This window comes from Lontra canadensis, unplaced genomic scaffold, assembly GCF_010015895.1.
Source record: "Lontra canadensis isolate GAN:19392208 unplaced genomic scaffold, GSC_riverotter_1.0 scaffold197, whole genome shotgun sequence".
NCBI classification, from domain to species: domain Eukaryota; kingdom Metazoa; phylum Chordata; class Mammalia; order Carnivora; family Mustelidae; genus Lontra; species Lontra canadensis.
This window is the reverse complement of record NW_022631191.1, coordinates 166,989-194,314: the sequence shown is the minus strand read 5'-3', so window position 1 is coordinate 194,314 and position 27,326 is coordinate 166,989. Positions and strand designations below refer to the sequence as shown.

The following is a 27,326-nucleotide window of genomic DNA, read 5'->3' as shown; positions in this document are numbered from 1 at the left end:
CCACGTCAGGAGCTCCTCAAGATGGTTTCTAAAGAAATCCTTGTTTATTCCCACTTCAGAGGTATATATTCATTCCCTTTTTCATTTGCCACCCTGGGGCCAAAGGGAAGGAGGAAGGAGCGGGGGAGGAGGACAAGGAGGACAAACGGGTGGGAGAGACGTTTAGTTGTTCAGTTCCTGGGTCTGACCATGGATTTGAACTTCCGCATAAAGAGCTGAAAGTGCCCGCCTCAGGGTTTGTCTGGTGCCTTACAAACCAGAAAGGATGCTGGGAACAGCTAACCAAGTCACTTTTTAGGTGGGGAGGACTCGGCAAGACATGTGACCCAGGCGGCCATTTTCCCACACCCTGCCCGTCGCCATCTTCCTTTGTAGACAAAGGGACTGACCAGCGCTCTTCTCTGATGCGGCGGTGGTGACTGCTTGGTCACTATGCTCCCGGAACACGCATATTTGAGCCCACGCAGAGGCCCACAGACAAGATCTTGGCTTACAAGTAGATTATATGTCCGCACTAGTCGACCCGCCGCTCCCACCCTACCCCCTCTCGGTTTCTTCCTCACCTCACGGGGCATCAGGGAGGCGGGACCAGCACGCCGGCGGAGTAGGGGTGGCGGGCGCGAGCCGTCAATCCGAAGCCCCGCCCCTTGGGAGGGGGAAGCAAGGCGGGCAAACCAGCGCCGCAAGGCTGGGATCCGGAAGTCGGAGCCTAGCGGCGCGAGCGCAACCTGCGGACCAACCCTATCATTGTGCCATTCTCTCCCGTCTGATCCCCGCCGGAAGTGGAGGTAAGAGACGACTCTCCTCTTTTCTCGCTGTGAGCGCTCTCTCAGCCAGCTGCGCGGTGAGGATCGTGTATTTAAGGTGGAAGCTAGAAGTGTCTTCCAGCCTGGAATGGACAGATAGAGAACCGGCTCTCATCCATGGTAGGTAGAAGGGCCCAGATGAAGAACAGGGAATGCTCCGCAAATGGGCATGTGCATAAATGCACTCTCGCTGGGTAAAGGAGCACGGTCCCACCCCATCCAGCCAGGTGTACAACCCTGGTTACAAAATGTAGAAAGTCACAGACCCCACTCGTGTGGAGAAGCATCGAGTGCCCTCTTGCCTTCAGGATAGCAAGGCTCCATTCTGCACTCTTCCAGTGTAGACAGGCGTCTCCATGTGGCGGCTTAGATCCTACGGTTATAGAGACATACCGCCCTCCCCCACCTCGGGTGAGCGGCGTGTACCTTTACTGGCGCGGAGGCACACAGATCGGCCTTTGAACAGAGGCTTTGATGTATTACCTCCTCCGCAGACATACACTCCCGCCTTTCCCGGCCGGACCCCCGTACAGAGGAGCTTAGAAATGTTTAGTATACAGAGACTGAAGAGGTGGAGACTTCCCTGCCTCGCACCTCTGTAACTAATTGTAGAAGCCCCGCCCCCACTACTGCAGAGATGTTAGATCACCCCTCTTCTAAGTGGTTGGCACGTGCCTCAGCCCATAGAGAACCACGCAGATTTTCCTCCTCTTGCCTAGAGTGAGTCCCCATTGTGGAAAATCAGACTTGACTCCTCACCCCACCCCATAAGGAGGCGCTGGTTTGCCGAATTTGTAAAGGCCCGGCCCCCAAAATGCCCTGCAGCAAAGAGAAACAATCCTTAACCCCCGAATGTTGTCAGATCTGCCCCTTATGGGGCCCCCGGCGGTGGAGAGGCTCAGATTTGTTCTCCTTTTGAGGTAAACAAAGATCATCCGTCCCTTCCTTCTTCCCCAAGGATTTGGAATCACCAAAAGTAGCAAATGAGAGACAGCCCCCTCCCCCACCAAGGGAGCAGAGAGGTGCAGCATCCCCCACAGTGCTGAGAGGCAGTGACATCACTGATCACTGTACATATTTTGTGTGTGTGAGCTCCCCGCTTACCCAAGGTAGATGAGCTCAAATCTCCTTTTCTCCATCCAGGGTAACCGGCCCCCTCTCTACAAAGTGTAAGGGCTGATCCACTGAATTTATAGCTGTGTTCCTTCCATGCGGAGAACCAGAGGTCCTGTTCTATCAGTGTTAGCACACTGCTGACTTCAACCCATATAAAAGATAAACAGATTGTTCCCCATCCCACCCCATGGAAGGGTCTAGAATAGCTCACAGCAGGCAAGGAGCAGACCCCATTCATGAAAAACTGCCTATCTCCCTCTCCCCGCTTTGTTAGTCTGTCAACTAATGTCACCTTGTAGTGGAGACAGGCATATCATCTTCCCTTCACCCCAGCGCTCCCAAGGGTAAAGAGACCCAGGACTCCTCCCCACCAACTTAGAGATGTACAGACCTGCACTTTTCTCCCATGTGGCAGAGATGCACATAGCCACTGTGCTGGTTTTCCTAGTTCCTCTACACCCCAGAGTAGAGCAGCAGAAGGCATCTCCTTAACCCCACTCACCAAGGAACAGACCCCAACCACACATGCAGGCATACACTCTCCCCTCCCACCGACCAAGATTTTGCACTGACTCCTAGCTTTAGTTTAATAAACACAGATTAAAAGCATTGTTCTGCGGTCCCCTTTCCTTAAGGTAGACTCCTGGTATCCATCCGTCTTTCCCCCCTACTTCCAGGGTAGATCAGTATAGAACCCTCTACTTGGGAAAGGAGGTACTATTAATATGTAGAAACAGGCCATCCTTGTACGCCCCATCCCCTTAGCATGGAGAGGGTTAGTACTAAGGCATATAATACTACAGGGTGGAGCACTGAGGACCAAGGATTTCATCTGATAAATTGAGGCACTGTCTTCACCCAGGAAGAGAGATTTAGATTTAGCTTCCTTTGGATAGTGTGATGCTGCTTTCCCTGTGTAGACAGCTACACCAGGCCCCAACTCCATTACAGCTTCTCCTAGTTTCTCCAATTGTTAGGGCTTCCTTATCAAGTTCTTTTCACATTTCATTTTGCCTATAGGGGGCTTGGAAGGGGGCTTTTGGCATTGTGGTCCCCCCACCTGTCTTCACATTGGTTCTTCCATTCTGACAGGAAGAAGGCCTGTAGATTTGAACCTCCCTGCTTTCAAGCCAGTCATCATGATGAAACATAGACACAGTGAGTTTCTTTTATCACCCCCTCCCAGTGCTAAGCTCTCATGACTATTTGTGGTATTTCATGGCAACTTTTTAAAAATTATTCTTTTAAATTTCTTTAAAACATTTTAATTCCAGTATAGTTAACATACAATGTTATATTAGTTCTAGGTGTACAATATAGTGATTCAGCGCTTCCATACATCACCCAGTGCTCACTACAAGTGCACTCCTTAATCCCCATCACCTATTTCCCCCATTCCCCCCACCTCTCCTCTGGTAAGCATAAGTTTGTTCTCTGTAGTTAAAAGTCTGTTTCTTGGCTTGTCTCTCTCTCTTTCTTTTTTTTTTTAACCTTGCTCATTTGTTTTGTTTCTTAAAATTCCACATTTGAGTGAAAGCATATGGTATTTGTCTTTCTCCGACTTATTTTGGCTTAGCATTATACTCTTATACACTTATTTGGCTTAGCATTATACTCTCTTACTCTATCCATATCATTGCAAATGGCAAGATTTCATTCTTTTTTATGGTTGAGTAATAGTCTGTTGGATATATATATACCACATCTTTATCCATCCATCAGTTGAGGGGAGGTGCCTCATGGTGCAGCTAGCTACTTGAGCTTGGGCTCTTTCCATAATTTGGTAATTGTAGATAATGTTGCTATAAACATTAGGGTGCATGTATCCCTTTGAATTAGTGTTTTTGTATTTTTTTGGTAAATACCCAGTAGTGTGATCACAGGATCATAGGTTAGTTCTGTTTTTAAAAAATTGCTCAGTGTGGCATGGGGGGATGGGGCAAAGTGGGTGAAGGGGAGTGAGAGATACAGGCTTTCAGTTATGGAATGAATAAGTCTTGGGATTAAAAGCTACAGTATAGGGAATAGAGTTGGTGGTATTGTAGCACTGTATGGTGACAGATGGTGGCTATACTTGGGGTGAGCAGAGCATAATCCATAGACTTAGACTTATCTTGTGGAATCACTGTGTTGTATGCCTGAAATTAGTATAACATTGTGTGTCAACTATACTAAAATAATAATTAAAAAAAACTCAAAAAATTGCTCAGTATGTACCAGATCATTTACTCTATCTTCTATGTATGGTATCATTGTTGTCTTCCCAACTTCTTTAGGGGTGGTGTTCCCCTTAATCCCCATTCCCATTTTACAGTTGAGGAAGCTGAGACTCAGCACAGTTAACTGACTTGATCTGAGTTGAATAGCAGTAAATACCAGTGGGGACAAATTGCTGTTCTTTTTGCCTTCGAGATGCTTTTCTTCCCTTCTACCTCACTCTTCAACTGGCTAACTCTTGCTAATTTCTCAGATTTCAACTTACACATCACTTCCTCTAGGAATCTCTCCCATTAAGCTTCTCTTTTGGTTTCCATGGTCTGTGCCCCTAAGAACTGGGGCTATTGACTCTGTATAAATGGGTCTGTCTCCTCCACTGCACTGTTAACTTCTCACTCATACCTGGTTTATCTTTTTGTCTCAAGGGCCCAGCATAATTAGTCATAGCTATTTGGTACTAACTTTGTGCCAAGCACTGGAATGTCTCCGTGGTGCTCTTCCTCCCACTATGCTTAAAGCTTACAGAGAGAAGACAAATGTGATACTTGACTTTCCTGTGTAAGAGGGAAGGCAAGGGCATTAGGGCAGGTCTGGTTCTGTGCTTCCTGCCTTTATCTTACTGTAATCCACATAGAAAATGACAATATAGACTAGACAAGACTTGTGCAACCCAGTGACCCCATACTCTGTGTGAATGGTGGCCCTGCCTGTGTGGGCTTGGTGGAAAAAAAATTCAATACACTTATTTTATATAATCATACAAAAATTTCGACAAGAATCAGACTTTGGCTAGGTGACTACCAAAAGCATATAATCATTTTTTCCAAGTAACACAAGAAATATGAACAAAATTAATTATATTTTATTTAAGAACATCAAATACCAGAGGACAATAAAATTACTGATAGTGATGAAAAAGATAGTAATTAGCTGGTTAAATGGAGTATATGCATACAAAAGAACATTGGCAGTTTATAAAGATTTTATTTATATATTAGAGAGAGAGAGAGAGAGAGAATGAGCAGGGGGAGCGGCAGGCCAAGGGAGAGGGAGAAGCAGACTCCCTGCTGAGCAGAGAGCCCGATGTGGGGCTCGATCCCAGGACTCTGGGATCATGACCTGAGCTGAAGGTAGACGTTTAACCGACTGAGCCATCCAGGCGCCCAACTATGAGAACCCTGGCAGTTTAAAATAAAGGAGGAAGTACTGTATGAAAAGATTATATAGAAAGACTATTATATGGAAGAACTATTTGATGGAAAGATCTCCAGGATTTGTTAAGTGAAAAAAGCAAGTTGTCAACAGGCGACATACTGTTATCTTTAATGAGAGAAAATGGGGGGAAATAAGATTACCTATATTTGCGTTTGCACTAATAAGTGGTTTCTTGTTGCAATGAGGAAAGTGGTTAGGGAAAAGTGTGAAAGACCTCTCAAAATACACCTTATTTTGGAACTGTATGACTATTACCTGTTAAAGAACAATCATATACATCTACATGAGTGGGAAAAATCGTGAATATTAAAAAAAAAACTTTAAATGTGCTCATAAAACACAGACTGTGATTGGCAAATTGCAATTAAGTAATGATCAGGCTAAGTGGAGTGACTGCAGTGGAAGGTGGGGGAGGTGCCTCATGGTGCAGCTGTCTGAGCTCTCAGCAGTACCTTGGACCCAAATGGTAATGATAATGGTCAAATCTGGAGAGGTTATTGAGCCCTGCAAGGAGTGTTAGATAGATTTCCTGCCCATCATTATTTGTTTCCTTTAGCTTTAGATCTTTATTCTGAGTTAATTTTTATTTTTGTTGGTATACTTCCTTAAGTACAATTGACTCTTGAACAACATGGGGGTTAGGGACCCCGAGCCCCTGTGCAGTCAAGAATCAACATAGAACTGTTGATTTCCCAAAAACTTCACTACTAATAGACTACTACTACTGACTGGAAGCCTTACCAGTAACACGAACAGTCTATTAACACATATTTTGTTAGATGTACTATCTACCGTATTCTTCCAATACAAGAAGCTAGAGGAAAGACAGTGTTATTAAGAAAATTGGAAGGAAGAGAAAACACATTTACAGTACTACATGTATTTATAAAAAAAAAAATCTGTGTGTAAGTGAGTCTGTGGAGTTCAAACTCAAGTTGTCAAGGGTCATCTCTAGTTTTACCAGAACACAGGTGCTGATCTTTGCATATCTGAAAATGCTTTTTAACTTTGTGTAAGAGTGATCTGTTGCTTAAGTATAGGAATTTAGCTTGGTATATAGTTCCTTGTTTCAGAACATTGTCATGGTATGGGGCGCATGGGTGGCGCATTTGGTTAAGCGTCCAGCTCTTGGATTCAGCTCAGGTCATAATCTCAAGGTTGGGAGATTGAGTCCCTTGTCTGGCTTCATGCTCAGGGCTTCAAATTCTCTCTCCTTCCTCTGTCCCTCCCGCTCATGCTCACTCTTTCTCTCTCTCCCTCAAATAAATAAAAAATCTTTTTAAAAAAGAACTTTGTAATGGTTATTCTGTCTTAAATGTTAAGAGTTGTATATTTGCTTTTGTTGGAAACTCCTGTTTGGAAGTTTATGAGATTTTCTTTTTATCCTTAGAGTTAAGAATTTTCATCAGGGTATCCCTGTGGTATGTCTTTTTTTGTTAGTCTTGGTGTTCCATGAGCCTTTCTAATCTGAACGCCCAAGACTGTTTTCAACTGAAAGAACTTTCATCTGTTATTTTAAAAAATAATTGCTTCTCCATCTGTGCCTTTTTCTTTTTTAGGAACTCCTGTTATTTAGATATCAGCTCTCCTGGGCCCATTCTCCATTTTTTATTTTTACTCATAATTTCCATTTCTTTAGATTTTTGCTTTAAGCAAGCTCTTCTCTTGACCTTCTAGCTTATTAGTTTGGTTATTAGTGGTATCTGTGTTGTTTTTCACTACATCTGTTGAATTTTTATTCAATATTAAGTTTTAAGAATTTTTTTTCTCACACAGTTCCTTTGAGGTATCTTCTTGAATCTCCTTAAGTATTTGCAATAGTATTTAAATTGTGTTTCCTATATTAACTCTGCTTCGGTGTGAACCACCTTATGTGGTTGGGGAGCATGTTCTCTGGTAATTCCAAGCTGCTCCTATATTTGTTTGTATATATCCTGACCTTCCAGAACCTCCCCCTCTAGAAATTCTTTTAGCCCTCTTGCAGGTAGTAAGAATTAAGGCAGCCATTCTTCCCGGAGAGGCCAGCTGTAAAGGGGATGGCAGATGGGACTTCTCATGAAGAGGGTGAGGCCTCTTAAGTTCTTGGGCTTTGTTTAGATGTGATTGAAGAAGATGAGCTCTCTCTTCCTTGTATCCAAGGGAGGCCACAGTTTGGCTAAACAGGGCAAGTCCCTTTGGAGGTAATGGCCTGAGCAGGGTCAGCAGGAAGGAGCAGTTCTCTCCCCATGTGCTGAGGGCATCTGCCCTGGCTTAGCCACCTGGGACTCCTCAGATCACCTTCCCATGCCATCAGCCCCCAACTTGAGCTTGGTGCAGCAATTATTGAGTTGCCCCCAGCCAGAAGTTAGGGGAGAGAGAACAGTTAAAAGCAAGCACTCTTCACAGTAACTCTCTTCACAGGATTCCCATAAGCATTTTTTCAGTCTGCATTGAAATAATGTCTCAAACATTTTATCCAGTACTTCCTCTGACCCTGTTGTTGTTATCTCCATGTCTTTGTTGTCCTGGACCTGGACAGACACGGTGTCTCAGTCTTCCTTAGGTTCTCAGTGTGGCCTGGCTTTGATTAAGGTATAAACAGATGTTGGGTAGGTGGATAATGGCTTTTTTTTTTTTTTTTGTAGAAAATAAAAAACCAGGTAAAGGTCCCAAAGGCTGCAAGAAGGTAAGTTGGCTTGACCCCTTGTTAGGGGTAAGGTCAGGAACAGGTTCCCTGTCCTAGAAGAGGTCTAGAATCCCCAGTAGATGTTGGGTCATTCCAGACAGAGCAGCAAATTGGAGTCAGAGGATCTGGCTTTCCCTCCCTCTCTGGTTGGCTGTGGTAGGGAATCAGTAGCATTTATTAAGTTTCCACCACAAGCCACGTGCTGCTTTGTGCTTGAGTTACCTTGGTGTAGGGATCACCCTATTTTTAAGATGAAGAAACTGAGTCTTGGTGAGAAAGTTCCTAGGTTCAAGGTAGCACAGCTGGGACTTGAGTCCGTCTGATTGCCAAGTCCCTGTTGCTCTTGTTGAGGAGGGAGGCCAAAACATAATTGCCTCCAGCTCTTGGTCGTGCTAAGAAAGGTGGAGACAGATGAGATAGGCCAGGGCAGTGGTTCTCAAATTTTAACATGGTTAAAGTTCTCAAACCTAAACCAGCCCTATAGGTGATTACCCAGAATTACCTGGAGGGCTGGTTAAGACACAAATTGCTGCTGGGCCTCACCCTTGAGTTTCTGATTCCTTAGGTCTGTTGTTGCATCCTATAATTCATATTTCTAACCAGTTCCCAGGTGATGGTGCTGCTCTGGTCCAAGAACCACACTTTGAGAGCTACTTTAGTGTTTCCCTTGGCCTTTACTTGGGAAACTTTTCCATTTGCCCCACCTTTGTTTGAGTTCTTCAGTCAGTGTCTGCCTAGGGGAGGGAGGGTCTCTTTTTAGCCAGATGGGCAGACCTCTGAGGACAGAGCCCTTCTTTTTGCTTATTCCTCTCTTCCCTACGACTACATTTTTGAGCAGCTTTAACCCTCCAGGAAGAGTGATTTCCATGGGTCCATTAGCTTTGTTTCACTGTTGCCTTTTGTATGGTGACCAGCCTGCAAAACAGAATGGAAAGAAAGCAGCTTCCAAGGTGGCCTCTGCTCCCCAGTTTGTTCACTCCAATGACCATGCCAGTCGGGAGGCTGAATTAAAGAAGAAGAGGGTAAGCCCTTGACCTTGGGGGAGGAAGAGGGCCTGGCCTGACTGCCAGGTCCACAGAAGTAATAACTGGAAGGGCAAATATCAGAGTTGTTAGGGTTTTTAAAAAATTTTTATTTATTTATTTGACAGCACAAGTAGGAAGAATAGCAGGTGGAGGGAGAGGGAGAAGCAGGGTCCCCACTGAGGAAGGAGCCAGATGTAGGGCTTATCCCAGGACCCTGGGATCATGACCTAAGCCAAAGACAGTCACTTAACCGGCTGAGCCATCCAGGTGCCCCAAGAGTTGTTAGGGTTGTTGAGGCTGTTTGCGGAAGAGGGAAGAAAAGGTGGTCACTTTGATACTTGATTTAGTGTCTCCGTTTGCTTATCTCTCCCTCACCTCCCAGTCCATCGCTGCCCTGATGTGTTTCTACTTCTCCACTGAAACCTCTCCTGTCAACCTCACCAGTTCATTCTGTGACCTCACACTCATGGATAGTCTCCTTCCAACATTTCATGCCAATTGTCAGGATTTGAGACCATGCTTTCTTTGAAGCACTCTCACTTTGATTTTCTTGTTATCTCCCTCTCCTGGATGTCCTCCTTCCTCTTTCCCAGTCTCTTTTGTTCCTTCCTTTTCCTGCTTTTTAGATGACGGAGCATCCCAGGACCTTGTCCTTTTTCTCCCTCTGGTCTTAATTGATTCCCTTTGCCTAGAACACATTCTCACTCAGCTTCACATGCCCTCTTTTTATTGTTCTCTGCCACACTTTCCCTTCCTTCATCTCTTGTTTCCTTTCCCTCAAACCCCTTATCTCTTGCTAACATATCTGCTCTTTCTCTGTATCCCTGCTCCTCCTCCCTCTGCCACGTCAACACTGTTTCTTCCCTCTGTCACCTGCTCCCTGTTACTGTAGGTCTCCCATCCCTCCCTTAGGTTACAGACCTAGTCAGCTATGGTCCTGCTGTGTATTCCCTTGTTAGGTTGAGGAGATGAGGGAGAAGCAGCAGGCTGCCCGGGAGCAAGAGAGACACAGACGCAGGACCATCGAGAGCTACTGTCAGGATGTCCTACAACGCCAGGAGGAATTTGAGCATAAGGTAAGAGAATAGCCTTCCCTTCTGGTTCAGACTCATTCAGGTTTGCTCAGAAGCATCTATTGCCTTTACCCTGTGAAAGGGAAAGAGGAAAGATGTGAGATCGTTGCAGGGGGACGTTGGAGATAGGTGCAGAGAAGGCGAGAAACAGTGGGGATGGAGGGAGGGAGTTATGAGAGGGAAGCAGAGAGCCATTTTGAGCCTTCTCTGTGACCGGGCAACCTTGGATAGGTCCTCTCCTAAGCTGGGCCCCAAAGACTGGATTGGGAGTAGAGGGAGACCTAGGACCAGGGCATAGGGGGAGAGGGAATAAGTATGAGGGAAAGGTTGACAGAGGAGGGTATGTGAAGGGGATACCAACTTCCTCCTTGGACTTACTGCCCTTCTGGCATATATTCTCATTTCACAGAGGATGCACTTTTCAGCTCAAAGTTCCTTTTCTAACATACAGTGCATATTTTGGCTTCCCTATCCCATGTTCCCACATGGGTTGTTTTTTTCACTTACACCTCCCGCTCACATTCCTTCCTCTCACACACAGGTGCATACTCAGGTCCCTAGCTAGTGCTTGAACACATACTTGATAGGCACACACGTGCATCATCTGGTTCCATCCATTCTTTCAGTTTCCAGCTTTATTGGCTGGTCACAGTTACTCTTTGGTGGGCTGGGACTCCCATGGCTCCCCCAGCCTGTCATGGTTTCCAAAGCCCTGACTTGTACTCCCTCTTCCCTCGCTGGACCATTCTTTCTTTTTTTTCCTTTAGGAGGAAGTTCTGCAAGAATTAAATATGTTTCCTCAGTTGGATGATGAGGCAACAAGGAAGGCTTATTACAAGGAGTTCCGTAAGGTATGGGACCCATTTTTTTAAGGCTCTTTAGGAGGGCACCAATCCCATCCCATCTCCTCTCCATTTCTATTTTTCCTGATTGAGATGGAGACTTTTTTTTTTAAGATTTTATTCATTTATTTGACAGACAGAGAGGCAGGCAGAGAGAGAGGAAGGGAAGCAGGCTCCCAGCTCAGCAGAGAGCCCGATGTGGGGCTGGATCCCAGGACCCTGGGATCATGACCTGAGCTGAAGGCAGAGGCTTTAACCCACTAAGCCACCCAGGCGCCCCAGTGGAGACCTTTCTTTTATGGACCTGCGTGATTCATACCCAATCCTTTCTCTGCCTTCATCCCCTGTTCTTTGCCCTGCAGGTGGTAGAATACTCTGATGTGATTTTGGAAGTCCTGGATGCCAGGGACCCATTGGGCTGCCGCTGCTTCCAAATGGAGGAGGCTGTCCTGCAGGCAGAAGGCAATAAGAAGCTGGTCCTCGTCTTGAACAAGATTGGTAGGTGTTGGGGCAGAATTGGGTAAGGCAGGGCAGGGACCAGACCTTCTTGAAAGACTAGCTCCGACCAGACCCTGAGACTCAGCAGCTCAGTGGTAGTTAAAAACAGTTGTGTGAGGTAGGAATTCGTGTTCAGTTTGTAAAGCCGGGAATCTGAGAGGTGAAATCACTTATTTAAAGACATACACACACATGCACATGCGCATGCACACACAGACACAGTAAAGCAGAAGTTGGGGATGGGGTCCAAGCCTGTCTGCCTTTTAGTCCCTTGTTCTTGCCATTTTAATTAATTAATTAATTTATTTATTTTTAAGATTTTATTTATTTATTTGAGAGAGAGGCAGTGAGAGAGAGCATGAGCGAAGAGAAGGTCAGAGGGAGAAGCAGACTCCCCATGGAGCTGGGAGCCCAATGCGGGACTCGATCCCGGGACTCCGGGATCATGACCTGAGCCGAAGGCAGTCGTCCAACCAACTGAGCCACCCAGGCGTCCCTGTTCTTGCCATTTTGAGCCTTATTGGCCAACCCCAAGGAGTTCCTGTCTGCCCTAAGCTGGAACCCAAAGACTAGGGCAGAAGAGTATATGGGCTCAGGAGTCACTGAGGTCTGGGTCTTATCCCAGTTGTTCTGTCAGTTTTCTCTAGGATCTTGGATAAGTTGTGTCACCTGAGAGGTTTCGTTTCTCTAGCTGTAAAATGGGCTGTGATTGTCCCAATCTCACAGGGTCGTTGTGAGAATTAATGATAAAGTGCTTGGTGTATGCACGGTTAGTACTCTACAAATGATAGCCATATTCTTATCAGAGTTATTCTTGACATTTGGCCCAACCTAGAATGATCCACAGAGAGAGTGAGAAACTCGATCTTTAGGAAGCCTGGGTTGGAAGGAAAGCATCTGGGACCAAGCAGCTGAGTTTCTCATTTTCTCCAGGGGACAGAGGTCCTCTCAGGGAGGGCTAACTGGTCTCCTAGACTAGACTTTCCTTTCTAATTTTAAGCTGGGAGCTGGACAGGTACTCATAGGGCCAGGGAGATAAGGAGGTGGGCCTAGCCTTGGGAGTGGGTGGATATATCTTTGGACTGAGCCATTGAAGTGATGTTCTCCTTATTAGTCCTACCTTTTTCTATTTTCCCCAGACCTGGTCCCCAAAGAGGTTGTAGAGAAGTGGCTGGAGTATCTTCGGAATGAGCTGCCGACTGTGGCTTTCAAGGCCAGCACACAGCATCAGGTCAAAAACCTGGTAAGCTGGGGCCAGGGTTAGAGGAGCATGACTTGCACTAGGGCCTTCAGCCCTTTCGTAATTGAACTGGGCTTTCAACTTTGAGCTTTTTACCTTACTAGATGGCCTTTTAATACTTGTTTTACTTTACTCCTTCCTATATTTTAGCTTTTGGGGGAAGTTTTTTTTTTCTTTCCAGATATAAAGGTAGTACATACTGTCCGTAGAAAATTTGGAAAATGTAGTTAACTGTTAGCTTTTAAAAACATATGTCTTCATTTTTCTCTAACACAAATCACACTACTTTCTAATTGTATCATTAACACAGAAATACATTTTATTTGTAAACTATTAAAGTATTACAGAAACATTGCTTGTGTCTGAGGAGAGAAACTCGGTGCTGGGGGACATTTTTCAATTTTGCTTTAGGTGTAGAACTTACTCTTTATGAAAAAATGAAGTAGAAGAAGTAAAAGCAATTACAGACAGCTTTAATATTTTTTGTTATTACTCTTAATTCTAGGCTCCTTTATCCATACGCAGATGTAACCGCCATTGTTAGCTTGGTGTATATCCTTTCAGATCTTTTTCTGTGCTTTATATATATGTAGATGTATGTGTAAAGAGAAGGAAGTGTTTGGGAGTTTTCTGTGTGTCATCCTGGGGCTGGCTTTCCCCCCTGACCTTGGCAGATTTTTTTTAAATAGAGATGTACTTTTTTGTTGCTAAATAAAATTAGTTTCCAATTTTTAACCATTAAAGCAGTACTTTAGCACATACCCTTGCATATGTTATCTTGGCTGGTAGATGAGTGTTTATATAGGTTGGATACTGAGAGGTGGAGTGGCTATGTATTTTACATTTTCCTAGACACTGATAAATTGCCTCCCTTCCAGTGGCTGTACCAGTTTATCTTCCTACCACTGGGGTAGACGAATGTGTGAGAGGGCTTATTTCCCTACATCCTTTCCAACACTTGATATCATTAAGCATTTTAATCTTAATCATTTGGGAGAACCTGATAACCTCATTCATAATTTTTAGCCTTCTTAATGGCAGAAATCTGATGAGCATCCTTTTCTAACAGCTCTCTTTCATTTGTATTCCACTTTAAGGATCTGTTTCCTTAACCTGTTTGTTACTGATGGATATTTAGCTTAATTCCTATTTTGCAATGCTGTGGTGGGTAAGGAAAGAGGAGGAGGTAGAAAGGCATTCTGGGTAGAGGATGTGACATCAGGAGTAAGGAGATGGAAGCTGGAATGGCCTTGTCTTAAGTGAGGAAATAAGGGAAGGTAGGCTGTGGGCCAGGGATTGTCTTCCCACCACAGGCAGGGAAAGCAGTGTCCCTCTTTTGTGGATGAGGGCACTGGACCCCAGAGAAGGGGAGGATTTGATGCACACACATCTGTAAGAGGCAGAGCTGGAACTCAAACCCGGCCTGACAAGAGGCCGGGGTGCCATCCTTTCCATGCTGAGGGAGGCAAGAGATATGTGTATCTAGAGAGAGGCAGGGACAGAGAAGACTGAAGACGCAATGACAGAAAAACGGGCCTTGTACAAGCAGGGAGATGGCAGGTATTCAGGGCCTGTGTGAGAAGCCCTCTGCTTCAGCCTTGGGGATCTCGGTGAAAAGAGGGAGGTGGCCCTGAGAGTTTCACTGAAAGCTGGAAATCTGGACTCAGACTGCATTTCCCACCTGATGCCTCTTCTGTAATACCCCTCGTTTTCCAGAATCGTTGCACTGTACCAGTGGATCAGGCCTCTGAGTCACTGCTGAAAAGCAAAGCCTGTTTTGGAGCCGAAAACCTCATGAGGGTTTTGGGGAACTATTGCCGCCTTGGTGAAGTGCGCACCCATATCCGTGTGGGTGTTGTGGGTAAGACCTGTGGGGAGGTTGTGGGGCCCAGTCTTCTTCCTTGGGTAGGGGTTTCACTGGGCAAAGGATTCTGGGAGCTTTGTGTTACCCCTCTGGGGAAGAGAGGAGCAGTTCAGGAACGGTTTTGTGATTCATAATATGTATTGGTGAACATAGGAAGGCCTACTGAGAGTCACCACCATACGTTGAGTGTTAGAACTATGGACCAAATAACAGGGTTGTGCTTGGATTTGGTGCCATCTCATCCTACCAGAGCTGTGGGTGGTGGGAAGGAGGAGTGAACATATCTCTTTGACAGATGAGAACACTGAGGCCCAGAGAAGGGAAAGGGACTTGTGGGGAGCAGCCCTGTGTGAGACAAGGTAGAGCTAATACTCATACCGGAGCATGTCTGGAACCCAGGGCACTGAGGGAAGGATGATGGGAGAGAGAAGAGGGAAATTGAGAGAAGCAGAGATAGACTGTCAGGGAGAGGAAGTAAAGCCAAAAGAGAAGGATATTGGAGAGAGCTGGACACTGAGAAAAAGGTAGAGATATACAGATCTGAATAGACATAGCAAATGAACTGGGAAATGATGGGATTGGTGAGGAGTGGAAAGGAAGGATGGATTTAAATGACAGAGGCATGCCAAGAGAGGGAGGTAATGATCACAAAAACATACCAGAAGGATATAGAGACCTCCAGAGAGACATAAGAGGGCTAGATACTTTATGCATGTAGAGAGGCAGACACACAAACCAAAGAAATAATGAGAGAGGGACAACTGGGTGGCTTAGTTGGTTTAGTATCTACTTTCAGCTCAGGTCATGATCTGGTCCTGGGATCAAGTCCAACATTGGACCCCTCCCTCAGCGGGGAGCCTGCTTCTCCCTTTGCCTGCCACTCCCCTGGCTTGTGCTCACACTCTCTCACTCTCTCTATGACAAATAAATAAAATCCTTCAAGAGAAACAATGGAGAGATAGGCAGACACAGATAGACAGATTCCGAGAGTGGTGCACAGGGAAGGAACCAGAACAAAGAGGTAGACATAGAGGAACACACACAGTCCTACAAACACATACAGATCCACAAATATATGTACAGATCCACACTTGTGCAGATATGTCCAGACCCAGAGGCAGCACACATGCAGACCCAAGTTCTTTGCACATACTCACCCCAACTCTGTTTCTTGCAAGCAAATAAAGGCACAGAGAGACACATGTGCTCAGATACACTGGATCCTCAGACTCAGTCACATCCCTAGAGTCACAGAGGGAGTCAAATACACAAACATGTCTATGATGAGATCGATACATATTCACAGAGAAATAGAGACAGAGGGAGGGCTAGGGATATACAGACAGAGATAGAAGGAAGCACAGTGAAACATGTGCAGAGAGGCATACAAACAGAGACAAGCCCATGGAGAGAAGAAATAGAAAGAGACTGAGGGAAGTTGGCAAAGAGGGACAGAATTTAAAAAAAATGAAATCTTGCCACTTTCAGTGATATGGATGGAAATAGAAGCTATTATGCTAAGTGAAATAATCAGAGAAAGACAATTATCATATGATCTCACTGGTACGTGGAATTTAACAAACAAAATAGGGGATCATAGGGGAAGAGAGGAAAAAAATAGAATAAGATGAAGTAAGAGAGGGAGGCAAACCATAAGAGACTCTTAATCATAGGAGACAAACAGATTTGCTGGAGGGGAGAGGGAGGGGCGGATGGAGTACTGGTGATGGGCATTAAGGAGGGCACGGGATGTAATGAGCACCGGGTATTATATAAGAATGATGAATCCCTGACCTCCACTTCTGAAACTAATAATGCCTTATATGTTAATTAATTGAATTTAAATTAAAAAATAAAACAAAAAAAGAGGGGCAGGCAGAATTGATGGGGTGGGGAGAATCCGAAAGGTCAACAGCCAGAATGAGAGACAAAGAGAAAAACCAGTAGAGTAAGGTGCTTAGATAGAGCTACGCAGAGAAAGAAATACATGATAGAGAAAAAGACTGAGCGGGAGAAAGTAAACATAGAAAAAAGAGTAATATTTAGAATGAGAATAACCAAGAGATATGCATGTGCATGTGTACACACATGCACATACACATACACACACACACATACACATTGATGTGCAGAGACTTCCACACATGGGGGGGTACACACACATAGGCACATCCATAAGAGAGCTGTCTGCCGGGGCGCCTGGATGCCTCAGTCGGTTAAGCATCTGCCTTCAGCTCAGGTCATGATCCCAGGGTTCTAGGATCCAGCCCCTGCTCAGTGGGGAGTTTGTTTCTTCCTCTGCCTCTGTCCCCCCGCCCCTGTGCTAGTGCTGTCTCTCTCTTGCTCTCTCAAATAAATAAAATCTTAAAAAGAGCATTATGTGCATAAATTCTGGCATACAGAGAAGGAGAATGGTGAGAACAAGAGACCTGGTGAGGGGGTGACACACAAAGACATCCATAGGCCTGGAGGTACTCATAGATGCTTGAACAGAAAACATGCACCACGCGTAGACAGTGGTTCAGCGCTCTGGAGAGGGCTCTCCCACTCCCCACCGGGTGAATTTTACATCAGGACAGATGGTTCTCTGTTCCGCAGACATTTCCTCATGTCTGCCTTCTGTTGGATCATGTTACAGAGGCCTTGCGTTGAACACTTTCCCAGGCTGGTTGTAAGTGGGAGGTGAGTGTCATTACTGAGAGAGGGACCTGTCTACCCAGTATGCTCACAAATGGAGGAAAAGGGTAGGTAGGCCATGTTGGGGCTTAGTCGGGGCCTGGGATGGGAAGGCAGGAGGCCAGTCTCTGTTTTTGGCTTCCCCATAGCTTGGTCATTGTCCCTGCCTGGGTTGCCCACATACAGCCTGGCCCAAATGCTCCTGAGGGCCCTTCCTGGCCTGAGTCATCTGCCGCTCCTTTGTAGGTCTTCCTAATGTTGGGAAGAGCAGCCTGATCAATAGCCTGAAGCGCAGCCGTGCATGCAGCGTGGGAGCCGTTCCTGGCGTCACCAAGTAAGCACCTCCCTGCTCCCCTGCTCCCCTGCTCCACAGCTCCTCGACTATACTGTTCCCCAGTTTATCATGTCTTCAGCCCCTGCCCTTCTCCTTATCTTGGCCCAGCCTCTGATTCTTCCCTGGGCACGGGAGTCTCACTAATAGTCCTCATTGACCTGGTACACCCTAGGTGTGGGCCAGGCACTGAGCTGGGTGCTTCCTCCTCAGCTCCTTGAAGTCTCTTAGCAGCCATGCAAGATGGGGCTATAGGTAAGCAGCTCCACTTTCTGGATGAGGCAGCAGAGGCTCAGAGAATCAGGAGCTTGCTCACAGTCCTGCAGCTCGGTTACCAGTGGCAGGGACTAGAGGAGAATTAGTCCCAGAGCCCCCAGAGTCCCAGGGGCCCCAGAGCCCCCAGCCCCGCATCTCTCCATCTTCATCAGTGTGCTATCTGCCACTCGCCCCTCTCCCAGCTGTGTGCCTGGGTCCTAGGGGATACCAGATACATCCCAGCTCATGAGTGCCTTGCAGTCTCTCTTAGCTCCTCTTTCCTGTCCTAGATTCATGCAGGAGGTCTATCTGGACAAGTTCATCAGGCTGCTGGATGCTCCAGGCATTGTCCCAGGACCGAACTCAGAGGTGGGCACCATCCTGCGCAACTGTGTCCACGTGCAGAAGTTGATAGACCCTGTGACCCCGGTAGAGACCATCCTCCAACGCTGTAACCTGGAGGAGGTACAGAAGACTCTTGCTCATGCCTTGTTCAGCTCCAAGGGCCCTTCATTTTTCCTCATGGTTTTTTTTTTCATTCTGTCTTCACCAGATTTCCAACTATTATGGCGTCTCTGGGTTCCAGACCACTGAGCACTTTCTGACTGCGGTGGCTCACCGCTTGGGAAAGAAGAAGAAGGGAGGCATATACAGTCAGGAGCAGGCAGCCAAAGCTGTTTTGGCTGACTGGGTGAGGTGAGGAGAAGGCTAGGGGTGAGGATGGACCTGCCGAGAGTCAGGTTCCACAAAGTGGGGGAGGGTGCATCTGTGTTTATTGCGGTGGTAGGGCAGCTTGGCATCCTGTTTCCTAGGGCAGGGGAAGGCCGAAGCTCCAGATCATGTCCCCATTTGGAATTTGTGGCCAGTGACTATTCAGCAAGTCAGCTTCTTATTGTTTGGAAGCTACTGTGGGTTTTCCTTGTTCTTCATCGTTTATGACTTGGGAACTCATCCTCTCTTTGATTGGTCATTTGTTCTCTTAATGACATCGCCAGTTTCCTCCTATCTCCCAATGCAGCGGGAAGATCAGCTTCTATACACTCCCACCTGCCACTCACACTCTGCCTGCCCATCTCAGTGCTGAGATCATTAAGGAGATGACTGAAGTCTTTGACATTGAGGATACTGAGCAGGCCAATGAAGACACCATGGAATGTAAGTAGGGGCGAGTGGACTGGCCTGCCTGGTACTTTGTCTTGCCCTAGGTGGGAGGCACATAGACCCAGCAACAAATCCCATGTTTGATCTTACCCTGCCATGGCCCTACTCTGGCTTTGGGAAAGTTATTTAACCAACTCGAAGCTTAATGTTTTCTTCCACAAGGTGGAGAATTCTAACCTCGGCCATGCGGGTGGTTGTGGACTCTTGGTAGATAGGAAAGAAAGTCTGCAAAGTACTGTGTACACAGTGAGGTACTCAGGAAATATGAGGCTCCTTTCCCCATCTCTTGGGACCTGGAGTGGACTAAAACACTCCTCTCCAGAACCCCTTCACTGCCCTAAGCTTTGTCTCAGGTACTGCATGTCTATTCCTAGAGCTTTGTTCTCACCCCCATTGGTGGGGAGGCACTGGAGTCACAGAAAGCTGATATTTCCTGAATGGTGCATGGTCAGTGGCAGGCAGAGGTAACATTTAAAGCAACTCTTCTGCCCTGTAGTCTTAAGACCGTCCCAGCCTGGAGTAGCTAAGTGGTTAAAAGAATGGACTGCCTGGAGTTAAATTCAAGTTTTGTTTCCTGTTAGCTCTGTGTTGCTGCATACATTACTTCATTTCTCCAAGTCTCAATGGCATCAACTATAAAATGGAGACAGTAGCACTCACCCAGTAAGATGGTCATGAAGACTAACTTAATATGTAAAAACACAGCAGTGCTGGCTTTGAGTACATGTTTGGTGAATATTAGTTGTTATTATGGTGATCATTTGCTGGGGTACAGAGATGTGGCTTTGAGAAACTCCTATAGGAAATTTATTCTCTTCAGGTACTACCATCTGCGACTTTGGCTTATGGCTTCTCCTCTCTTCTCTACCCCACCTCAGAAAGGTGCCCTGTGCTCTCTGGGCCTGTCTGTGGACACACGGGCATTGGAAATAGCCCTGGCTGGCCTGGCTTCTGGTTTCTCTGTTTCTCTTGAGGGCCACTAGTTTTCCTTCTCAGGGCCTTCTAGTGTCCTTAGATTACAGACAAGGACAAGAGGACTTGCCTGCTTCAGACTTTATTCCCCAGGTGGCTTCTGGCAAGTCCATTCTTTTTCTGAATTTTACTTCTCTCTTCTACCACATGGGTAGTTGGGATGAATTAGAGTGTGTGTTATGCTTGACCCTGGCTGCATGTGAGGGCAAGAGGGGCTCCATCACTGAGAACGTGCTTTGGCAAAAGATAGAGGTCTGGAAAATTGAGGAGAGGGAGAAGTTAATGGTGAGAGTTTCGTAGGGGAGTTGGCCCTAGTGTTGGATCTTGAAGAGTGAGTAGGAATTAGAGGAAGGGGATGGGGGCAAAGTTTAGAAGTAGGGGGGAGGATAGCATGGGCCCAGGGCAATGTGTACATTAATGGTTTGCAGTGGAGGCCAGCTCCAGGCAAGGGGCCAGAGGGAAGGGGAGAGAGGCCTCGTCCTGGGAAGGAAACCCAGTGGCTGCCATTTACTGAGCAGTGTCTCAGGCCAGTGCGTTTCAGGTATCCTCTGCTGTGACAGCAGCCCCATGTCATAGGCTTGTGGTATTCTTATTTTCTTGATGAGGAAGCTAAGGCTCCAAGACCAGCTCCCAGCAAGCGAATGCCCTACTGCAAGACCCATGTCTTTAATCCTTTGTCATGTGGCCTCCCATCAGGAATGAAAGAGCATTCTCTCCCAACTCCCTTGGGCAGTGTCCACATATCCTTTCCACTGAGGCCCGAACGGGTTGGTGGGGGCGCTGACAGGGAGTCTGGTAGCAGGGAGGAGTTGGGCTCTGACAGTGGTGTTGGTTGTGTTAAAGGCTTGGCCACTGGAGAAGCAGATGAACTGTTGGGTGACATGGACCCGCTCGAAATGGAGATTAAGTGGCTCCATTCTCCAATGATGAAAATAGCAGATGCCATGGAAAATAAAACCACTGTATACAAGGTACCTGACCCCTTTCTTCATGGTAACCCTCTCCTCTACCCAGGGCTCTGGGGAGTGGTTGGTCCCTTCTGCCTGGCTTCCACAAGGTATGCCTGTAAGGGTGGGGAATGTAGGTCATTCATTCACTCCCCGTGGGCCCTGTGGCATGCTCTCTCAAGTAGCTTTTCCATCCTGGCTCCAGCCTAGAAAACAGGTATCCCTGTTCAGCCACTCAGTTGTTCAAGTTGCAAACCTGGGTACCCCTGACTCTTCCCTCCAGCTAGCATCCAGTATACCAGACGGTCAGTCAGCAAGTCCTGTGGCTTCTCCCTCCTATGTCTGTTGAGAAGCTATCAGCTTCTTATAGTCCCTGCCATTTCTATAAGCCTAGTCTAAGTTTCTAACCCTTTCTCACCTCAACATATGTACCATAGTTTCTAATTGCACAATCTGGCCATGTCACCTCACCTGTCATGGCTCCCCAGTACCTCTGTGATCAAGTCAGTATGCCTGCTTATGATTCCTGGAGGCTTTTTCAGCTGCTTCTGCCAGTCTCCCTGTCTCTGCCCTTCAGGAGGTCACAGTTTAATGGGTTTCATATACAGACCTCTGCACTGTTACAGGAGACATGCAGACTAGGGGTGAGGGCAGAGGCTGGGAAAGCATGGATCCAAGGGCCCTAACCTATACTACTTGTGGGTCAGGGAAGTCTCCCTGAAGGCCCTGATCCTTGTGCCACTTCTTGGAGGCTGAGGAATTCTCTGGATGAGTCAGGCAGTGGCCTGTGGCCAGAAGCTCAGATGGTGCTTATGCTGAGGCCCAAAGAGGAGAGAGAGTGGTGTTTTGGGGAAACGTTAGTGCTATGGGGTGGTTGGAGTGAGAGTGGAGGCAAGGAGAGATGAATCTGGAATCAGATCATAGCAGTCCTTGAGTTAGACCTTAAACCAGGGGTGTTAGGAAAACACTGAAAATCGGTTTTTTCTGTCAAAGGGTTTTCTATTTTTTCCCCATTTTGTTTATTTAAAATGTTTTTCATATTTTATATTTTTTATAAAAAAGATACCTTTTGGCGCCTGGGTGGCTCAGTTGTTGAGCATCTGCCTTTGGCTCGGGTCATGGTCCCAGGGTCCTGGGATCAAGCCCCGCATCGGGCTTCCTGGAAAAAAAAAAAAAAAAAGATACCTTTTATTTATTTTTTGACTAGGTAGTATGTGTACTTGGTATAAAATTTAAAAGATACTAAAGTGGATACAGTGAAAAGTAACTTTCTCTCCTGCAGCTGTCTCCCAGCTACCTTGTCCCCTCCTTGGAGGCACTGACTATTCACAGACTTGAATGTCTTTTCCATAGCTATTCTATCTTGTATGCACATGCATGTATACTTACACAGAGATAGATCTATTTTAATTCAAATAAAAGCATGCTAGTTGTATTCTGCACTTTGCTTATTTCACTTACAAATTTATCTTGTAGATTGTTCCCCATGATTACTGAAGAGCCATCCTTTATTTTCGATTGTTCCACAGTATCTGGAAGGGTTTCTTAAGCAAGGAAATGACACAGTCATCATGTATTAGAACTCACACTCAGGGGGCCCCTGGGTGGCTTAGTCGGTTAAGCATCTGCCTATGGCTCAGGTCATGATCCCGGGGTCCTGGGCACTTAACAAACTCTAACTTGGCTTGTGGTATTGGTTGGTTGTATCCTCTTTAGATTGGTTGCTTCTCAAAGATGGGACTGCATTTGACTAGTTTCTCCAACATTTCCCCACATAGAGCTGGGCACAGAATAGGCATCAGAAAATAGTTGTTATCATGGGACACTACATCAAAAACTAATGATGTACTGTATGGTGACTAACATAACAATAAAATTATAAATAAGTAAATAAATTTACTCAATGAGAGAAAAATGAAAAATACTTTTAAATTGAGTAAGACTTTGTAGGGTCACTTGAGAAGAGAATAATACCAATTGTCATTGATAAGTAACTCTGCTTCTTTATTTTATTCTTGCAAAAGCCATGTAAGCTACCCATTGTCTACCCCATTTGACAGATGAGCCAGCTATAGCTGAGAAATTAACTAAGCACCTTCTAGTTTGTGATGGAGCCAGACTTGGAGCTTAGTTCTGTGTGGCTCTAGGCTTCCTATTCTTAACCAAACCTGTCTCCTCTGCAGAAGTCTTTGGCGGTACTCTAGGGGCCCAGACCTAACTGTTGTCCTCTCTCTATCCAGATTGGAGATCTCACTGGGTATTGCACCAATCCGAACCGACATCAGATGGGGTGGGCGAAACGCAATGTGGACCACTACCCCAGGAACAGTAGCACAGTGGACATCTGCCCTGTGGACCGCCGCCCAGTGCTGCAGAGGATCATGGAGACCGATCCCCTGCAGCAGGGCCAGGCTCTTGCTTCTGCCCTGAAGAATAAGAAAAAGATGCAGAAGCGTACCGGTGAGGGCACCTGACCATACCCCTCCTTCCCATGCTCCAAAAAGCTCCCACTTGGGCCCGATTAGGAGCTCCTGAATGTGTTCAGTGCCAGGCTAACCCTAGTTAAGGGGCAGGGATGGGTTAGGGGACTCACCTACTAGCATAGTGGTTCTCAGACTTTACTCATTATTAGAATTCCTAGATGGCTTGTTAAACCACAGAGTTCTGAGCACCCCCCCCAGAGTTTCTGATTGAGTATGTTGGCCATTGGGCCCAAGAATTTTTGTTGCTAACTGGTTCCTGATTGATGCTGATTTGCTCTTCTGGGAACCATACTTGGAGAACCATTGGCCTAGTCTATGTGTCAAATAGCCACCATTTATTTCTTAGCTGCTTTCTCTGTGTTAGGAAGCTTACGGGTTCTATGTAATGTTTACTTTATCCATAGGTGATATACTCAAAATTCAAAAGGTACAAAGGGATATACAGCGAAATGTTTTTCTCCTTCTAGTCTCCCAGTCATCTAGACCTCTTCACAGAGTGACCAATTAATTTCTTCTATCTCATTTCTGAGATAGGTACACAGGCAAATATCTCTATATCTATATTTTTTGTCCTCTCTTTCTATGCAAACACTAGTCACCTGAACATACAGTTTTGCCACATCATGTTTCCATTTAATGGCAGTTCACAAAAGAACTTCCTCCTTCATTTTAATGGTGATCTGTTGTGTAGTTGGCTGATTTAGGTCTTCATGTTACACTAATCTTTAACTCATTGCAAGTCTTATCTCCATTTGGTATGTGAGAAAACTGAGGCCCAGAGACATTAAATGACACACTCAAGGTAAAACAACTGCTATTTAATGGATCCAAAATGTAAACCTAGGATTGCCCGCAGAAGTCCAATTCTTTGCTCTTGGCCTGGTTTCACATTGAGTACTGGAAATCCAGAGACGAATTACCCTTGAACTCCTGGTCTTATTATAAGAGAGTGAGGAGGAAATAAGAAAACAGACATTGGCAACACGGAGTATTCACAGACACAGAAAGCAGAGTGAGGAAACCTAACTCAGCCTGGTGAACCTAACCTGGATTGTGGTGGGGTAGGGGTGATCAGAGAGGGCTTCCTGGAGGAGGTTATGTCTGAGGGGAGCCCTGAAGGACAGCAGGGTATGGCTGGAGGATGGGAGGTGAGCATTCAGGCTTAAAGTCCCTACTTCCATGCTGCCCCTTTGCTATGAGAGCTTTGAGGGTAACGAGAGAGTGCTAAGCTCAACCAGTAAAAGAAAATTGCTGTTTGGATACTAGGAAGGGATAAAAATACTTGGAGACCAGTGAGTCTGACACTCTGAGATAGAAGCTATATTGGGGTGAGCATTTCACAGGTAGGCAGATGGGTCTACCTGTGAGATTGCATGCTGGCTGCCAACACCCCCCACCCAGTTGTTTTGTTGTTTAGTGTTGGGAGTAAGTGAGCCAGTTTGGGAGTTTGATATAGAGCAGGGTAGCTCTAGGCCAGCTCGTGTGGGCGTTCTGTTGGCAAGCCAGCCACCAAGTGACTGCCTGTATTTCTCCATCTGCAGATAAACTCGCCAGCAAGTTGTCTGATTCCATGATGTCTGTCCTCGACCTCTCTGGCAACACTGATGACTGATCGACTAGTCTCACCCCCTCTTGTCCCTGCAAGCACCAGTTCCAGTGGGATGGGGGAATACAGATGGAATGGTGTGCTTCTCCCTGAAGTACCTGCATATTAAAAAAAAAAACAAAACCTCTTCATCCACCATGCCCCTTCTCACTGTCCCTTTCATTGTTCCAAGAAAAAAAGAGTTCCGAGTCACTGGACTAGCAAACCCCATATCCTTTATTTAATCTCTACTCTGTTCTACAAGAGAAATAAAATTACCGTCAGATCCCTGATGCTAACGATTTGCCCCTCATCCTGTAGGTTGGTCTGGTTCGAGGAGTAACTCTCACAAAACCGTCTTGGACAGTTAAATGTACAACTAGAGGCGAGGCTGCTGGTAGACCTGGGTGGGGGGGTTCCCTGGCAGGGTGATGATTTCTTTTATCAGTCTGCAACAGATCTCAGTGGCAAGACATTCCTGTGATGGGCTGTAGGCTATGCATCTTCCACCAAGTCTGCAGGTCCCCATCTGGGTGGCAGTGATGATAGGGGGAATAGTGATGAGCCTTGTCTCTGAAAGGGCCTGGGGCAGGGATAGAGGGAAGAAAACATAAGCCTGGCTGGTTGTTGAATTGTAAGTGCTACCGTGTTTGCATGAAAGGAAAACAAGGTGTATGTTGGTAGGGTGGCTAGATGTGTTAGGGGCAAATCATACCTTGGGGCATTTTTAGGCACATTGGGTTGGAGGAGCCCTTGAACTGAAGCACTCTGGCTGGGCCCCACCCTTCCATGACCACTTCTCATCCAGGACCAGCGTTTGAATTCCATGATTCAAAAGGGTTCTGGTACCATTTATTCACAGCCTACATCCCCAAGGGAGCTTCTATATTGGGGTGCGTTAGCTGACATAATCTGAAACTGAGCACATTTGAAGGGAGTGGCTGTTAGATCACTTTACTCTTCTCCCCCTACTCCAAACATCCACATCATCTTACTCTTTCCTCATGATGTCACTGCTAATTTACCTATTCAATTTTTTAAAAGATTTTATTTGTCAGAGGGAGAGCACAGGCACAAGCAGGGGGAGCGGCAAGCAAAGGAAGAAGCAGGTTCCCTTTGATCAAGGAGCCCAATGCAGGACGGGATCCCAGGACCCTGGGATCATGACCTGAGCTAAAAGAAGATGCTTCCATCTGAGCCACCCAGGTGTTCTACCTGTTCAAATTCTAAAAGCAGAACCACATGATGGACTGGAGCACTTGGCTGTAGGCTGTTTGGCAGGGAAGTGCAGCCCACTCCTGCATTCTGTGGCAGCCAAAGAAGAGAATTAAGTACTACTTGAGCACAAATTGCACCAAACCCCAAAAACCTGTTAGCTCCTTTAACCCTCAATACAGTTCTCCCAGGGATTAGTCTCCCCATATGAAAGAAAAACAGGCTCAGGAAGCTGTTTGGACATAACCAAAACATTAAATGTTGGTACCAGGATTGGAACCCAGATGTGATAAAAGCTACGTGCATATTCTTTCCTCTGCATTGTACTGTCACCTTAACATTGATTAAGCACCTACTGTATGCCAGCCTCTATTATCAAGCTCTTTAAATACACTCTTTTTTCAGTTTTTTTGCATTTAATTTCATTTTATTGTCAACTAAATCCCTTAACTCTTATACTGCTATTGCCACACCTCCCCTGTTCATGATGGTATAGTTTTCTTATTTTTTGAATTTTTTAAATTTATTTTTTCAGTGTTCCCAGATTCATTGATTATGCACCACACCCAGTGCTCCATGCAATACATGCCCTCCTTAATACCCACCACCAGTCTCACCCATGCCCCCATCCCCCACCCCTCCAAAAACCCTTAGTTTGTTTCTTAGAGTCCACAGTCTCTCATGATTCATCTCCACCTCCTATTTCCCCCAATCCACTTTTCCTTTCCTGCTCCGAATGTCCTCCATGCTATTCCTTATGCTCCACAAGTGAAACCCTATGATAATTGACTTTCTCTGCTTGACTTATTTCACTCAGCATAATCTCCAGTCCCATCCATGTTGATACAAAAGTAGGGTATTCATCCTTTCTGATGGAGGCATAATACTCCATTGTATATATGAACCATATCCTCTTTATCCACTCATCTGTTGAACGGCATCTTGGCTCTTTCCACAGTTTGGCGATCGTGGCCATTGCTGCTCTGAACATTGGGGTATAGATGGCCCTTATCATTACATCTGTATCTTTGTAAATACCCAGTAGTGCAATTGCAGGGTCATAGGGTACCTCTATTTTTAATTTCTTTCTTTCTTTCTTTCTTTCTTTCTTTCTTTCTTTCTTTCTTTCTTTCTTTCTTT

At 45.9% G+C, this 27,326-nt stretch overlaps 1 protein-coding gene across 3 annotated transcripts; it reads left to right on the top strand.

Annotated features, from left to right (window-relative positions):
• Positions 1–661: 661 nt before the first annotated feature.
• On the top strand, positions 662–25,270 carry GNL3L (G protein nucleolar 3 like). Of its 3 annotated transcripts, none has more exons than XM_032847948.1 (16): positions 662–788; positions 3,015–3,080; positions 7,979–8,019; positions 8,934–9,041; positions 10,004–10,120; positions 10,885–10,968; positions 11,322–11,457; positions 12,597–12,700; positions 14,414–14,558; positions 17,484–17,571; positions 18,114–18,288; positions 18,377–18,519; positions 18,842–18,978; positions 20,800–20,927; positions 23,144–23,363; positions 24,928–25,270. In XM_032847948.1, the coding sequence occupies exons 2-16, from the start codon at positions 3,062–3,064 to the stop codon at positions 24,996–24,998; spliced, it is 1,716 nt and encodes a 571-aa protein (XP_032703839.1). In that variant the 5' UTR covers positions 662–788; positions 3,015–3,061; the 3' UTR covers positions 24,999–25,270. The 3 variants fall into 3 exon arrangements, with proteins under 3 accessions (XP_032703839.1, XP_032703840.1, XP_032703841.1); XM_032847950.1 differs by lacking the exon at positions 662–788 and adding an exon at positions 821–926; XM_032847949.1 differs by lacking the exon at positions 8,934–9,041.
• The last annotated feature ends 2,056 nt before the right edge of the window (positions 25,271–27,326 follow it).

Bases quoted from the DNA above. Each gene is read 5' to 3' on its own strand.
- GNL3L (XM_032847948.1), top strand. The intron at 10,121-10,884 runs GTAAGAGAATAG...TTTTTCCTTTAG, and splicing joins AGGAGGAATTTGAGCATAAG to GAGGAAGTTCTGCAAGAATT. The intron at 10,969-11,321 runs GTATGGGACCCA...TTTGCCCTGCAG, and splicing joins ATTACAAGGAGTTCCGTAAG to GTGGTAGAATACTCTGATGT.